This window comes from Pseudorca crassidens, chromosome X (genome assembly GCF_039906515.1).
Source record: "Pseudorca crassidens isolate mPseCra1 chromosome X, mPseCra1.hap1, whole genome shotgun sequence".
Lineage (NCBI taxonomy): Eukaryota > Metazoa > Chordata > Mammalia > Artiodactyla > Delphinidae > Pseudorca > Pseudorca crassidens.
In genome coordinates this window covers 71,166,699-71,183,605 of record NC_090317.1, presented here as the reverse complement: position 1 = coordinate 71,183,605, position 16,907 = coordinate 71,166,699, and the positions used below count along the sequence as shown (strand labels likewise).

Sequence of the window (16,907 nt, the reverse complement as noted above, 5' to 3'; positions counted from 1 at the left end):
GGACCACGGTGCCAATTTGGCCCTCAAGGAGTTCCCAATACAGTGGGGGAGATAGAAAAGCAGACAGATCAAATCAAGCGGGAGATAAGAAGAGATGACATCTGAGCAGAGGGCCAGCATTCACCAGGTGCTGGGGACAGCATGTGCAAAGGCATTAATGGGAACTAGGAGAGCAGCACAGGATGGGGTCAGTAAGGATGCCACGTTAAGAAATTCAGCCTTGATGTGCTCACTGAAGGTGGCGCGGGCAGATTATACGTGGAGCCTGGTACAGTTTGTTACTCAGTAAACCATGTGCATTGCCTCCATTTTCTCCATCCACCCTCCACCCCCAGCAGCAAGCAATTGAGCTGAGCCCTAAGCTTCCAGGAGAGATCCCAGTCCTTTCTCCTGAACTCAGGCCAGTAAGGCACTTGATCCCCCGTCTCCCATCCCACCCCCACCCACACCAGCTTCCCAAGCTCAGTAAATGGCACCACTGTTCACTCAGTTTCTCAGGCCCTAAACCTTGTCTTTCTCTCTCACCCTATGTTCAGCTGATAAGCAGATTGTCAGCTGTCTCTTTAAAGTACATCCAGGAGCCAAACCACTTCTCACCACTTCCACAGCCACCACTCTGGTCCAAGCCACTGTCATCTCTCTCTCTCTGTCTCTCATTTTTAATTAAAAAAAATTGAAGTAGAGTTAATTTACAGTGCTGTGTTAATTTCAAGTGCACACCAAAGTGATTCAGTTATACATATATAGCCACTGTCATCTCTTACCTAGATCACTGCTGCAGCTTCCTGACTGGTCTCTTTGCTCCCCCATGCCCTCCAGTCTGTTCTCCACACAGCAGCCAGAGGGATCCCGTCCTTCTCTACTCAGGAGGCTCAAACAGTGCTCCATCTCCCCCAGGGGCAAAGGTCGAGGTCCTTACAGCGCCTGTAGGACCTGGGCCCTCCTACTTCTCTGCACTCTTTCCTCCCCCCAATCCCCTTCGCTTCCGGAGCACTGGCCTTGATGTTTTCCACATGTGACAAGGTGGTTCCTGTCTCAGGCACTTTGCATTTGCCGTTCCCTCTGCCTGGAACACTTTACAGGGGAGCCACATGGCTTGTCACCTCACTGCATTCAGGTCTTGGCTCAATGTCACCTCTTCACATGGGCCTTCCCTGGGCACCCTATCTAAAACAGCAATCCTGTCACTCTCAACTCTTACCTTGCTTTATTTTTCTGCATAGGACTCATCACCACTTGCCATATTATATTTGTTCTGTCTGTCCAGCTACCATGCACATTCCACAAGTGTAGGGATTTTTGTGTTTTGTTCACTTCTGTATCTCTGATGACTAGTATACTGCCTGGCACATAGCAGGCTATCAATAAATATCTGCTGAATGAAGGAATGGCTGAGCTGGAGAGTCCAACTTCTGGGTGTGGGAGAGAGAAGTGGCAGGAGAGTCAGAAGTGAGATGGGGCAGAGATTAGCCACATGGGCTCAGGAGTGGAATATGAAACAGATTCTGCAGAATATTCCTCAAAGGAGAAAAGAATATGAGTGAAAATCAGATGAAGGCTGGTAGAGGAGAGCCCAGTAACTCAGGGACAGAGTGGGTAGGGTTGGAAGGATGGCATTTGCCCCTCTCTCCCGCCTTCTAGGCTGGTGACCCCAGGACCACGCCATGGAGCTGACAGGTGCCTTCAGAGGAGGAAGTCCAGTCTGGCAGGAAAGCTTCAGGGCAGCGGCCACAAGCCTGGCAGAGAAGCCAGCCAGGGAAGACTGGAGAAGGCCTTGACAAATGACACCCCCTGCCCCCAGTATATAGCTGTGATTTTGGTGGTTTCTCTTCTGTTTGTCTCCATTCACAGACACATGTAAACATTATTCCCACCTCGCAGTTTAACCCTCATTCTCACCCTTATTCTGTCTTTATCTCCATTTCCAACTAATACAAACCCATGCCCTCCATGCCACTCACAGTGTGAATCCCAACAGCGTTTAGGTGACTTCTGGGGGAATGTGTGTTAGAACTGCACTGGACGTCGAGAGCTAGCCTTGGCACCTGGGGGAACCAGGAAGAGCTGACAGTCACTGCTTTCCCTTCAGCTCCTCACCACTACGACTAAAGTCCTACCATGTGCCAGTCAGGAGTGCTGACATGAACAGGTGGGAAAGGTCTTGAGTGTAATGGAAGAGACAGATAGTTAATAACTTACTGCTAAGCATATAAAAACTTGTCCAATCTCACTAATAAAATCACAGCAACCAAAATTCAAACAATGAACACTTCTGGGGATCAAAATCCATCATCTGTTTTGTTTGTATTTAATGTCCACGTGTTTTTTTTTAGATATTGGGGGTAGGAGTTTATTAATTAATTAATTTATTTTTGCTGTGTTGGGTCTTCGTTTCTGTGCGAGGACTTTCTCTAGTTGTGGCAAGCAGGGGCCACTCTTCATCGCAGTGTGCGGGCCTCTCACTATTGCGGCCTCTCTTGTTGCGGAGCACAGGCTCCAGATGCGCAGGCTCAGTAGTTGCGGCTCACGGGCCTAGTTGCTCCGCGGCATGTGGGATCTTCCCAGACCAGGGCTCAAACCCGTGTCCCCTGCATTAGCAGGCAGATTCTCAACCACTGCGCCACCAGGGAAGCCCAATGTCCACGCCCTTTGATCCAGCAGTTCCATTTCAACAAAGGTATCATAAGGAAATAATACAACAAATATGCAAGGGTGTAAGTGAGACGATCTTCATTGCAATAATTTTTCTTTGAGGCAAAATTCACATAACATAAAATTAGCCATTTTTAAGTCAATAACTCAATGGCATTTGGTATATTCACAATGTTGTGCAATCATCACCCCTGCCTAGTTTCAAAACACTTTTATTACCTCAAAATAAAATCCATGCCCATTAAACAGTTACTCCCCATTTCCCCCTCTGCCCAGACAACAACCAATCTGCTTTCTGTCTTTATGCTTTTGCTTATTCTGGATGTTTCATACAAATGGAATCATACACTATGCAACTTTTGGTGTCTGGCTTCTTTTACTTAGCATGATGTTTTTGAGTACTGTAACATGTATCTGTACTTCATTCCTTTTTTACAGCTGAATATATTCCACTGTATGCATATGCCACAATATTTTCATTCATTCATCTATTGATGGACGCTTTAGTCATTTCCACCTTTTGGCTATTATGAAGACTGCTTCTATGAATATTCATGTACAAGTATTTGAACATCCATTTTCAATTCTTTTGGGGCATATACCTAGGACTAGAATTGGTGGGTCATATGGTAATTTTATGTTTAACTGGTTGAGGGACTGCCAAACAGTTTTCCACAGTGGCTGCACCATTTTTCATTCCCATAGCAATATATGAGGGTTCCAATTTCTCCATATCTTCATAGACTCTTTTTATTTTCTGTTTTATTTTTATTATAGCCATCCAAATAGGAATAAACTGGCAACTCATTGTGGTTTCGATTTGCATTTCCCTAATGACTAATGATTTGAACATCTTTTCATCTGCTCATTGTCCATTTTTGTGTCTTTGGAGAAATGGTTAAACAAGTTATTTGCCCATTTTTAAACTGGGCTGTGTGTCTTTTTGCTGCTGAGTTTTTTATACATTCTGGATACTAGATCTTTATCAGATATATGATTTGAAAATATCTTAACCCATTCTGTGGGTTGTCTTCTCACTTTCTTGATAACGTCCTTTGCAGCAGCAAAAGTATTTAATTTCGAAAAAGTCCAATTTATCTATTTTTCCTCTTGCTGCTTCTGCATTTGGTGTCATATCTAAGAATCCATTGCCAAACCCAAGGTCATGAAGACTTACCCCTATGTTTTCTTCTAAGAGTTTCATGGTTTTAGCTCTTACATTTAGGTCTATGATCTACTTTTAAAAAGAAAATAAATTAATTTTTTTATGGCTGTGTTGGGTCTTTGTAGCTGCTCGTGGGCTTTCTCTAGTTGCTGCGAGCGGGGGCTACTCTTCATTGTGGTGTGCGAACTTCTCACTGCGGTGGCCTCTCTTGTTGCAGAGCACGGGCTCCAGGCATGCAGGCTTCAGCAGTTGTGGTTCGTGGGCTCTAGAGTGCAGGCTAAGTAGTTGTGGTGCATGGGCTTAGTTGCTCCGTGGCATGTGGGATCCTCCCGGACCAGGGATCGAACCCATGTCCCCTGAATTGGCAGGAGGATTCCCAACCACTGCACAACCAGGGAAGTCCCCTATGATCCAGTTGGAGTTGATCTTTATTTATGGTGTGAGGTAGAGGTCCAACTTTGTGGTTTATTTTTTAATATTTTAATTTTTTGCAGTACCCTTTGTTGAAGAGACTATTCTTTCCCCATTGAATAGATTTGGCACCTTTGTCCAAAATCAGTTGGCCATAAATGTGTGGGTTTATTTCTCTACTTTCAATTCTGTTCCAGTGGTCTGTATGTCTATACTCGTGCCATTAACGTACTGTTTTGATTACTGTAGCTTTGTAGTAAGCTTTGAAATCAGGAACAGTGAGTCCTGTTCTTTTTTTAAATTAATTAGTCTATTTATTTTTATCTTTGGCTGTGTTGGGTGTTTGTTGCTGTGCGTGGGCTTTCTCTAGTTGTGGTAAGTGGGGGCTACTCTTCATTGTGGTGCACTGGCTTCTCATTGAGGTGGCTTCTCTCGTTGTGGAGCATGGGCTCTAGGTGCAGGGGTTTCAGTAGTTGTGGTACGCAGACTCAGTAGTTGTGGCACACAGGCTTAGTTGCTCCGCGGCATGTGGGATCTTCCCGGACCAGGGCTTGAACCTGTGTCCCCTGCATTGGCAGGCCGATTCTTAACCACTGTGCCACCAGGGACGCCCCAACTTTGTTCTTCTTTTTCAAGATTGTTTTGGCTATTTGTGGTTGCTTGAGATTCCATATAAATTTCAGGATGGATTTTTTTATTTCTGCAAAAAGGTCATTGTGATTACATTGAATCTGTGGATAACTCTGGGTAGTAGTGACACTGTAGCAAAATTAAGTCTTCCAATATGAACACATATGTCTTTCATTTACTTGTGTCATTTTCTTTCAGTAACATTTTGTAGTTTTCGATATACAAGTCTTTCACCCCTTTGGCTAGGTTTATTTCTAACTATTTTATTCTTTTGGATGCTATTGTAAATAGAATTTTCTTAATTTCCTTTTCAGGTTGTTCCCGGATATAGAAACACACTGATTTTTGCTCGTTTACCTTGTACCCTGCAACTTTGCTGAATTTGTTTATTAGCTCTAGTAGTTTTTTTGTTGTGCAGTGTTTTTATTTGTAAGGAAAAATGAGAGCATTCTGAATGTTCAGCATTAGGGGACAAGTTAAACAAATTTTGGAGCATCCATATAATGTGACCACTTTATGGTATCCAGATTTTTTGGTATGTCTGAAATATGTCGTAAAAGATAATATGGTAGTTCTTTGTGGATTGATATGGAAAGCTGTCCATGGCATATAACAAAGTGAGAAAAGTCAGGTTAACAGAAAGGATGATTTCATTCATGTAAAAAAAAAAGTCAAATGGTCATATATGCATAATGCCAGCTCCCTGGGGTCAGGGATTGTTGTCTGTTTTGTCCACAGATATAACCCCAGTGCCTGGCATGCTGCATGGTACATAGTAGGTGCTCAATAAAAATTTATGGACTAAATGAAAAAAGTCTGGAGATATAAACTCCAAACTGCTAACAGTGGTGATTGTTGAGTATGGGGTTATGAGGGAACCATTATCTTATTGTTTGAATGTTTGTACTTCAAGCGTCTACTGCCAAAAATAAAGTAAAGTCTTTTCATTACCTCCCCCCATCCCCCCCCTCACCAAGTAAGAAAGGCACTGTGGGCAGGCTGAGAGAGGAAGGCACTAGGACTCAATCCATCAGGAGTAAACAGAGGCTTGTCAGCCACTTTGGAGCTGGGCCTCAGCAGGCTCATTTCTGTTGTCCCAGCGGCTACAACGATGTTTTTAAAATGCAAATCTGATCAAGCCACTCTTTGGCTAAAAGTTTTTGATGGGGCTTCCCTGGTGGCGCAGTGGTTGAGAGTCCGCCTGTCGATGTGGGGGACACGGGTTTGTGCCCCTGTCCGGGAAGATCCCACATGCCGCGGAGCGGCTGGGCCCGTGAGCCATGGCCGCTGAGCCTGAGCGTCCGGAGCCTGTGCTTCGCAACGGGAGAGGCCACAACAGTGAGAGGCCCGCGTACCGCAAAAAGAAAAAAAAAAAAAGTCTTTGATGGCTCCTTACCTGCAGGATTAAGTCTAGCCTCCTCTACCTGGCACAGGAAGCCCTTTGTGATCTGGCCCCTGCTATTGTTCTTCCTGTCATTCACTAATATATATCACAACTTTTTCTTATGGAAATTTAAAAGCACACAAAAGTAGAGAGAATAGTACATTCAACCTCCATGTGTCCATCAAACGAGCTTCAACAATGATCAACATCTTTCAAATTTTGTTTCAGTTATCTCCACCCCCATACACTTTCCCCCTCTGGAGTATTTTAAAATAAACCCCAGATATATTATTTCACCTGTAAATACTTCACTTTGCATCTTTAACAACTGAGGACTTAGATAAATATATAACTACCATGCTGTTATCATACTTAGCAAAATTATCAATAATTTCTTAACATCACCTAGTCCTTGTCCAAATTTGTCCTATTGTCTGAAAAATATCTTTTTATAGTTGGTTTGCTTGAATACTTTCTAATATTCTGTGTTCCAGCAGCACCAAACTGCTTGTCACTTCCCTAAATTTCATGTGCCTTTGCCAGGAATGTCTGCCCCCAGTCTAGACTGCCTGTCCCGCCTCTGTGTCCCATAATACCCAGAGCGTGAGGCGTTGCTTTGTCTGAGTGTGTAGTTTCACCATTCCATAGGTATGTATGGAGAATTACAGGTGCCAGGTACCATGCCAGGCACTGGGATACAACAATTAAACTGCCCAAATTCCCCCCTCCTAGGGGTTGTGTGTGTGTGTGTATGTGTGTGTGTAGGAATAAAAATAAGATAATGATAAATGGTATAAAAATAAATGGTGTTTTGGAATAAAGAGAGCAAGGTGGCTACTTTAGATGGCACGGCTAGAAGGAGCCAGTCTGGGGAAGATCTGAGCATTCCAGGTGGAAGTACTAGCCTGTGCAGAGACTCTAAAAGGTGAGGGTCTTAGAAGGCCCCCATCTTCGAAGGCTCTATACATGTCTGTCTTTACCTCTACATTTGTAGCTCTCATCCTTTCGGGGAATCATGAAAACCCCTTTGAGTGTTGAGAATCTGATAATAGCTATGGTTCCTTGCCCCAGAACAACATACCAATGCACAGCCACATGAATTTGTATATTATTCCCCTAATTCCTGAAGCCAGAGAATGTCAGGAAGCTTCCTTGCCTAGACTGGGCTCTCATTTAGGGCAGGAACAGTGTCTAATACTGACAGCTAATATGTATACTACTATGTGCTTTCTTTCATGATCTCTTTGATCCCTCAAAACCACCCCATGAAGTAAGTACAGGGATTATCTCCATTTGATCGATGAGGAGGCTAAGGCTCAGAGAAAGTAACTTACTTGGCCAATGTCACAAAGCTAGTGAGTGACAGGGAGGGGAGTCAGACCCAGACAGTCTGAGGCCAAAGTGCATATGTGCTGCTGGTCAGCTTGGGGCCCAGCACTGAGAAGGTTTGGAGACTCGTCCTTAGCAAAGGCAGGTGAGGAGGAGTTGCTGGAGCTTTCTGTGCAGGGGCTTAGAGATGTCAAAACCTGCTCGGCCTGATGGCTGTTTGCTTTTCTTCTTTCTCTTCCTCCTCCTTGTCTTCCTCTTCTTCCTCCTTCTTCCTTTTTTGTTGAATGACAATAGTTGATTTTCTTATAAAGAAGTCTTTCTGCCTTAGAAAGAGTCTTTTAAATATAGAAGTGGAAATATACCCCTCTTTCTGAGACCACTCACACTGAAGGCAACAGAGGCAGATCCACCTCCCCAAAGGGAAACTGGCTTGGGATTTTTCCATTGGCTTTCAAAAAATATATTTATTTACTTTTTTTGATCAGGTAATACATTCACATGGTTCAAAACTCAAAAGGTACAAAAAGGAACACAGTGCAAGTCTTCCTTACTCCCTTGCCACCTGCCACCCGGTTCCCCTGCTTGGAGGGAACTGAGGTGTCCCAGTTTCTTGTGTATCTTTCCAAAGGTGTTTTATGCATATATAGGCATGTCCAATACATATATTCTTTTTGGTTTTGTTTGTTTTTGTTTTTTTAAACATCTTTATTGGAGTATAATTGATTTACAATGGTGTGTTAGTTTCTGCTGTATAACAAAGTGAATCAGCTATCTCTATACATATATCCCCAAATCCCCCCTCTTGCGTCTCCCTCCCACCCTCCCTATCCCACCCCTCTAGGTGGTCACAAAGCACCGAGCTGATCTCCCTGTGCTATGCAGCTGCTTCCCACTAGGTATCTGTTTTACATTTGGTAGTGTATATGTGTCCATGCCACTCTCTCACTTTGTCCCAGCTTACCCTTCCCCCTCCCCGTGTCCTCAAGTCCATTCTCTACGTCTGCATCTTTATTCCTGTCCTGCTCCTAGGTTCGTCAGAACCATTTTTTTTTCTTTTTTAGATTCCATATATATGTGTTAGCATACGGTATTTGTTTTCCTCTTTCTGACTTACTTCACTCTGTATGACAGACTCTAGGTCCATCCACCTCACTACAAATAACTCAATTTCGTTTCTTTTTATGTATGTGCCCCACTTTACAGGGATAAGGTAACAGATCCAGAAAGGTCGAGTAACTTGCTGAGAAGCACACAACTACATACTGTTGTCGTTGTGTGGGGAGGGCCGGAGAGCAGCGTGAGGCTTGGTCCAGCTTGGACTTTGGAAGCAAAAAGAAAGTTGTTTACTCCAAAGTCACAGTTTAAAAATATTTCAGCGGCATGCGGTGTGGGCAGGGGGAAAAGGGAACTTGTAGTTCCAGGTGGGTTGGCTTCCTGGCTCTGCCACTGACAACTGGGCAAGTTACTTCACAGTTTGTGGCCTCAGTTTGCTAATCTATAAAGTAGAGAAGATAATACCCACCCAGCAGGGTGGATAGTGACATACTCTAAATAAAAGCGATTTTTAAAATGGGGCATATTCCAATGCTTGCTTTGCATTATTATTATGGTTATGATGGCTGGTCCTTGCGGGCACAAAGGCGTCTGTTTCCTGAAGGGAAGGCAGGCTCACACTGGGTACAAAGTTGCCCCGCCCTCAAGCCACCTTATCTAAAAAGACCCTCTCCAGCTGAGTGAATTGTAAATCAGGAACCCTCTAGCCGGATCAGTCTTCCTTGCCAGCTCAGAACCTCCTGGGTGGTTAGAACAGTCCCAGGGCCTGAGCACAAACTCTTCCTCAGTGGGTGTCTTGAATTTACTTTGATCTGTAACTTTATCTGCAGATCAATTCTTTTAATAAAAAGTTTATGTATTTATTTTTCCAATTACAAAACTAGACCCTGCTTACTAGAGAAAATTGGGAAAATATTGAAAAGTAGAAAGAACCAAAATTAAACCATCTTTATACCTTCTTCCTCCACAGAAGCCCACCTCAGTTAATATCTTGGTGTATTTCTTTTCTTTTCTTTTTTTTTTTTTACAGCTTTACTGAGGGTGTAATTGATAGACCAAAAGCTGCACATATTTACTGTGTACAATTTGATGAGTTTAGACCGACCGGAGCAACTCTTGATCTCTCTTGCTTGTTTTGGGAATACCACCTTTGTTTGGTATTTCAATTTTAATTGTAAAAAATGGAAAATGATTCCTACTTCCATCTATGGGATTTTTTTCTTTAGCCTAATGTTTTCAACAAGAATCAAATGAAAAGGAATCCTGAAGGCCACTGAGGTGATGCCGTCTCTCAGGAACAGGCCTGGCCTCGGTTCGACAGCTCACTCTGGGGCTCAGCCATGAGGGCCAGTGCTGGTGAGAAAGGGCTCCTTCTGGTTCAGGCCCATTCCCCTTGAAAGGAAAATGGAGCAGTAGTATTCACCACTTTACCAGGTGGTTGCCTCTTAGGGCTGAGCCCTTCACAGGAATTTGGGTGATGATTTTGGGGGGGTGGGTCCCTTAGAAAGGATTGGGATACCGGACCCAGCAAGCCTTTGAGACCACAAATCTTGGCGGGTGGTCCCTTGCAGGCTGGGAATTCAGAGTTCTCATTTGCCTTCCTTGGCTTCCCCACACCCCACCTGCCCCATTCAGCGCCTCCTCCCTCTTCTATTTTTTTAAACCCCCCTTCATTTTGGCATAAGTAAAACTGTCTTTAAGCCGAGAGTGTATAATTAGGATAGTGGGCATTTGAAGTGACTGGTATTCCTAGCCGACCAGGCGCCCCGATGCTGTTTAATAAAAGCTTGGCTATTCCCAGCCTAGGACACGTTCAAGGCTTTTTCCACTCTCTTCTGCCGAATGCCCTTCCCCCCTCAGTAGCCTGGAGAAATACAACTCACCCTACGAGGCCCAGCTCAAATATCATCCCCTTTGAAACGCTCTGGGATGCCGCCCCCGCCGGGCGAATTGCTATCTCCCCAGTGCTCCCACAGCTCGGGATTCATGTTGGCTACAGAGCACGAAGCATGTTGGGATCTGGTTCTTTCCCTCCTACTTTGCCTTGTCTGGGAGTTCCTAGATGGCCAGGATGGGGCTGTGTCCTTGTCTCCCATCCAAGTCCCAGTAGCTGTAGGAGCTGCATAAATACTTGGCGAATCGAATTCCAAAATCGTGACGTTTGGCTGTCCCTTCTGCTTCCTCATTTCTCTCGTGACACCCCCATCTGCATTTTGCCATCTTTCCTTCGCCTTTGAGGTTATAGTAACACCAATGCATCACAACTGTATCCCATTTTCATCAAGTGTGCTGATTGTCTACACTTGACGGGAAGTAGCTTCGATTCACCAAGATGTCCCTCTTGTCTCTGACATGCCACCTGCTCTTCCTATCCCTGAGTGGCTCCGCAGGCAGGGACAGCTCCTCCGTGGGGTGCCAGCAAGACCCTTTCCATGGTTGCAGCACCTGTATTCCCGTGAGCCCTGGGCAGGCCCCAGCACAGGTCAGAGCTTGGCTTACGGTCCCCAGGACTTAGTGGAGACACACTAGTTCCTCAGCAGGATCCAGTTCTCAGAGTCAGCCTCCCAGGCTGGGTCAGAGCAGAACAGGGAAGCAGCAGGGTTATTCTTGATACTTCAGTGAGAGGAAATGTTCAGAACTGTGTGTGCTGTCAGTGGTACTTTACAATGAGGACAATGGCACAGAGAGGTAGGTTTTCAAAGATTTTATTAAAAAACAAAATAGATCCGCAATCCTGAAAACAACACGTGTGGGTTTCTCCCCACCTCCCAGTCTGCTGACCAGCCCCCCTCCCCCACCCCCCGAGGCTCCACCTGGATGGTCCTGAGGCCCAAACCCTGCCTGTCAGCTCCCCCCGCCCCACAAACTGGCAATCAAATCTCCATGATTTCCTCCAGCTTCTGATCTGTCTCCTTTAAGAAAATAAAAATACCCCCTCCCCAACTTGCTTAAAAATAATTTTCAAAGATTAAAAACGGCATCTGTGTGTTTTTAAAAAATAAACACTTTAAGTGTTGGAAATCTTTGTCTTCCCCTAGGTCTAGTTGAGGCCTCTGGGGTGCCTGCCTGCCTCACCCCAGGAGGCCAGCTGCCACTTGGTGCCCCTTGGAAATTTTCAGGAAGTAAAATTCCTCCAAATTTCCCCTGCAGTCACAAATTCCACACACTGCTCCCATAAACACGCTGTCTTCATTACAGGCACTGCTCCTCAGCTCTGGAAACCTGATCTCTTTTTGTCAACTAGACCACATGCTTCAGATTCCCTACAAACAGGAGAGAAAACAAAAATCAAATTCAGGTAACATATGTGAATTATACCTCAATAAAGCTGCTAAGAAAAGGCACTTTCATTTTGGGGCTAGTTCTTTTGCTGCCCTTGGGAACCCTGAGACCCCCAACATATGAACAAGCTCAGGCTAGACTGCTGGATGGTGAGAGATATCTGGCCCAGTTATGCCAGCAACCACCAGCCACCCACCAGACATGTGAGTGAGGCCTTTGACAGCTGGCTGACTGCAGTGCTGGGTGAACCCAGCCAAAACCAGCAGAAGAACCACTCAGCTGAACCCAGCCCTGATTGTTTTAAGCCACACACACAGACACACACAGACACACAGACACACACACACACACACACACACACACACACACATTCCAGCAACACTTTTCAGAGTTCGCATCTCACTAACTGTATCAGATCTTCCCCTGCCCCCAACCTTTCTTCCCCCCCACCCCCCACCCCCGCTTAGCAAGGCACAACCCTCCTAGCATTTTCTCTCATGAGTACCTGTGAAATACGAATTGGGGATTTCCCCCAGCCCTCAGGTCTAAGAATCTTGGAAAAGCAATCACTTGAAATCCTACAGGACTGGGCTCTAGGAAGGAAAAGTTTGCTCCCTTGGTCCCTCCACAGTCTTCTCCTTGTCCCACTTCCCCAAGCAGAAATACTGGGCTCCAAACCCTACTGACCACTTCTCCTCTAAAACAGGAAGGATGTTCTATGAGGGCAGGGACATGGGCTGCCTTACTCTTGGTTGATCTCCAAAGTCTAGCACAGTGTCTCACACATAGTAGGTGCTCAATAAATGGCTGAATAAATGGCTGAATGGAACAAAGGAAGGAAAGAAAAACAAATCAGCACCCACATGCCTATCTGGTTTAATTTTTTTTTTTTTTTGCGCGGTACGCGGGCCTCTCACCGCTGCGGCCTCTCCCGTTGCAGAGCACAGGCTCCGGACGCGCAGGCTCAGCGGCCATGGCTCACGGGCCCAGCCGCTCCGCGGCATGTGGGATCTTCCTGGACCGGGGCACGAACCCGTGTCCCCTGCATCGGCAGGCGGACTCTCAACCACTGCACCACCAGGGAAGCCCTATCTGATTTAATTTTTAATTTTAAATTGACATACAGTGAAATTGACTGTTTCTGGTATGTGCAGTTCTGTGATTTTTAACACACGTAAAGATTCATGAAACAGACTGGTCCCATTACCCACCAAAATCCCCTGCAGTCACATCCTCCCCTCCCCCTCTTACCACCTGGCAACCACTGACCTATTCTCCATCACTATAAGTGTTGTCTTTCCCAGAATGTCATATAAATGGAATCAAACAGTATGTGACCTTTTAAGACTGGATTCTTTCAAGCAGCATAATGCCTTTGAGTTTCATGCAAATTTTTAGGTTCATGCAAATTTTTCAGTGTATCAGTAGTTCATTCTTTTTTGGTACCCTTCACCAAGTTTCTCCAAGTGGCAACATCTTACATAATTATTATTTAATATAAAAACCAGGAAATTGACACCGGTATAATTCACAGACCATATTTAGGTTTCACCAGTTTTATATGCACTCATGTGTGTGTGTGTGTGTGTGTGTGTGTGTATGAGTGTTTGTGTGTAAGAGTATATTCTATGAAATTTTATCACATGTATAGGTTCGTGTAACCCCCACCACAAGAAGATACAGAAATATTCCATCACCACAAAGATCTCAATGCTACCTTGTTAACTCCCCTCCACCCCCTATTTGTAAGCCTGACAACCATTAATCTGGTCCCGAGGTCTATAATTTTGTCATTTCAAGAATGTTATCTAAATGGAATCATACAGTATATAATCCATTTTGAGATTTTTTTTTCTCTCACTCAGCACACTGCCCTTAAAGATCTATCCAGGTTATTGGGTGCATTAAGTTCCTTCCTTTTTGTTGCTGAGTATTGTTCCATGGTATGGACATGGCACAGTTTGTTTAACCACTCACCCACTGAAGGACATCTGGGCTGTTTCCAGTTTTTGGCTATTACACAAAAAGCTGCTATGAACATTCACGTACAAGTTTTTGTGTAAACACAGTTTTCATTTCTCTGGGATAAATGTCCAAGAGTGCAATTGCTGGGTCCTATGGTAGTTGCATGTTTAATTTTATAACGAACTGACAAACTGTTTTCCAGAGTGGCCATACCATTTTGCATTCCCACCAGCAATGTATGAAAGATCTAGTTTCTCAGCATTCTTGTCAGCATTTAGTGGTGTCACTAGGTTTTATTTTAGCCATTCTGATAGGTGTGTAAGGATCTCTTATTGTGGTAACAATTTGCATTTTCTTAATGGTCAATAATGTTGAATGTCCTTTCATGCACTTATTTGCTGTCTGTATATCCTCTTCATGTTTGTTAATTGAATTTTTTTTACAGTTGAGTTTGGAGAGTTCTTTATATATTCTAGATAAAAATCTGCTGTTGCACATATGATTTGCAAATATTCTATCTCAGTATATAACTTGTCTTTTCATCCTTTTTTTTTTTTTTTTTTTTTTGGCTGCAAACCGTGTGGTTTGCAGGATCTTAGTTCCCTGACCAGGGACTGAACCTGGGCCCTCGGCAGTGAAAGCACAGAGTCCTAACCACTGGACCACCAGGGAATTCCCTGTCTTTTCATTCTTCTAACTCTTGCAAAGCAAAAGTTAATTTTTTGGATCATGGTTTGGGTGTTTTCAACCTTTCAGCTCACAATCTCTGGATAATCTTTGATTCTTCATCTCTTAGTTCAAGCTCCCTTCACATCTTATGAGTTGCCAAGCCTAACCTCAAGATGTCTCCCAAATATGTCCTCTCCTTTCTGTTCCCCTGTCTCCACCTTATTACCAGTTCTCATCACTCAGGTCACTGCAACAGCCTCTTAACTGGTGCTCGCACCTCTGGAGCTGTCCCCTGCACAATTCTAGCTGTGACCACGTGCCTCCTCTGCTCCGAAATAACTTTAGCAGCTCCCGACCACCTATGAATGAAGTTTAACACCTTAGCTTACATGTGCCCCATCCATACTTTCCCATCTCCATGTGGGCCTGTATATCTTGTACATCAGAGATAGGGTGACGATATAATTTATTGTTGAAACCAAGATACTTGAGAATGAAATGAGGTGCCGTGGGTGTAAAGCAGAGCTGTCCCAGAGATCACAAACTGGGAGCCCGTGACCACATCTTGCTTCCAAAATTGTTTTGTTTAGCTCCACATATTGACGTGCCACATGATATTCTTTAAAAATTTAAAGTAGTTGTCTACAATGAGGTATCACCTCACACCGGTCAGAATGGCCATCATCAAAAAATCTACAAACAATAAATGCTGGAGAGGGTGTGGAGAAAAGGGAACCCTCTTGCACTGTTGGTGGGAATGTAAATTGGTACAGCCACTATGGAGAACAGTATGGAGGTTCCTTAAAAAACGAAAAAATAGAACTACCATACGACCCAGCAATCCCACTTCTGGGCATATACCCTGAGAAAACCGTAATTCAAAAAGAGACATGTACAACAATGTTCATTGCAGCACTATTTACAATAGCCAGGACATGGAAGCAACCTAAGTGTCCATCAACAGATGAATGGATAAAGAAGATGTGGCACATATATACAATGGAATATTACTCAGCCATAAAAAGAAACGAAATTGAGTTATTTGTAGTGAGGTGGGTGGACCTAGAGTCTGTCATACAGAGTGAAGTAAGTCAGAAAGAGAAAGACAAATACCGTTTGCTAACACATATATATGGAATTTAAGAAAAAAAATGTCATGAAGAACCTAGGGGTAAGACAGGAATAAAGACACACACCTACTAGAGAACAGACTTGAGGATATGGGGAGGGGGAAGGGTGAGCTGTGACAAAGCGAGAGAGAGGCATGGACATATATACACTACCAAACGTAAGGTAGATAGCTAGTGGGAAGCAGCTGCATAGCACAGGGAGATCAGATCGGTGCTTTGTGACCGCCTGGAGGGATGGGATAGGGAGGGTGGGAGGGAGGAAGACGCAAGAGGGAAGAGATATGGGGATATATGTATATGTATAACTGATTCACTTTGTTATAAAGCAGAAACTAACACACCATTGTAAAGCAATTATACCCCAGTAAAGATGTTAAAAAAAAAAAAAAGAAGAAGGAGCACTGAATTGGGACCCAGGAGGCTTGGGTTCTATTGATTCATTGACTGACTCATTTATTCATCCACTTATTCAATCAACACTTATGGAGTGTCTATTCTTTGCCAGTACTAGCTGCTGGTGAGCACTCTAGTCTTTTGTTGTTGTTGCTATTTTTTCTTAAATTTATTTATTTATTTTGGCTGCACCGGGTCTTAGTTGCAGCATGCGGGATCTTATAGTTGTGGCATGCGGGATCTTTTAGTTGCAGAATGTGGACTCTTAGTTGCATAATGTGAACTCTTAGTTGCAGCATGCGAACTCTTTAGTTGCGGCATACCTGTGGGATCTAGTTCCCCGACCAGGGATCAAACCTGGGCCCCCTGCATTGGGAGCCCGCAGTCTTACCCACTGGACCACCAGGGAAGTCCCTGTTGCTAATTAATAGACTTTATTTTTGCTAATTAATAGACTTTATTTTTGGAGCAGTTTTAGGTTTACAGAAAAACTGAGCAGAAAGTACAGAGAGCTCTCATACCCCCCTGTCCCCCTCCTCCCCTCAGAGGCAATTTCCCCTATTATTAACATCTTTCATTAGAATGTACATTTGTTACAGTTGAATGAATGTTTATACATTATTATTAAGTACAGTCCATAGTTTACATTAGGGTTCACTCTTGGTGTTATACAGGTCTATGAGTTTTGAAAAGTGTATAATGTTACATATCCACCATTACAATATCATATGGAATAGTTTCACTGCCCTAAAAATCCTGTTCTTCACCTATTCATCCCTCCCTCCCTTTCCCCAAAGTCTTGGCAGCCACTGATCTTTTTACTGTCTCTATAGTTTTGCCTTTT

General features: G+C 44.0%; 1 protein-coding gene across 4 annotated transcripts in view; it reads right to left on the bottom strand.

Annotated features, from left to right (window-relative positions):
• Nucleotides 1-11,612: 11,612 nt before the first annotated feature.
• Nucleotides 11,613-16,907, bottom strand: part of HDAC8 (histone deacetylase 8) — a 243,008-nt gene continuing 237,713 nt past the window's right edge. For 2 of the 4 annotated variants that reach the window (XR_010940040.1, XM_067723756.1), the window contains one exon: nucleotides 11,613-11,887. Coding sequence is in view for 2 of the 4 variants with exons in the window: in XM_067723756.1 (XP_067579857.1) it covers nucleotides 11,865-11,887 (23 nt within the window). In the remaining 2 variants the exon portion in view is untranslated. Of the gene's footprint in view, nucleotides 11,888-12,368; nucleotides 12,726-16,907 lie in introns of those variants that run through there. The other 2 variants (XR_010940041.1, XM_067723757.1) reach the window with 2 other exon arrangements.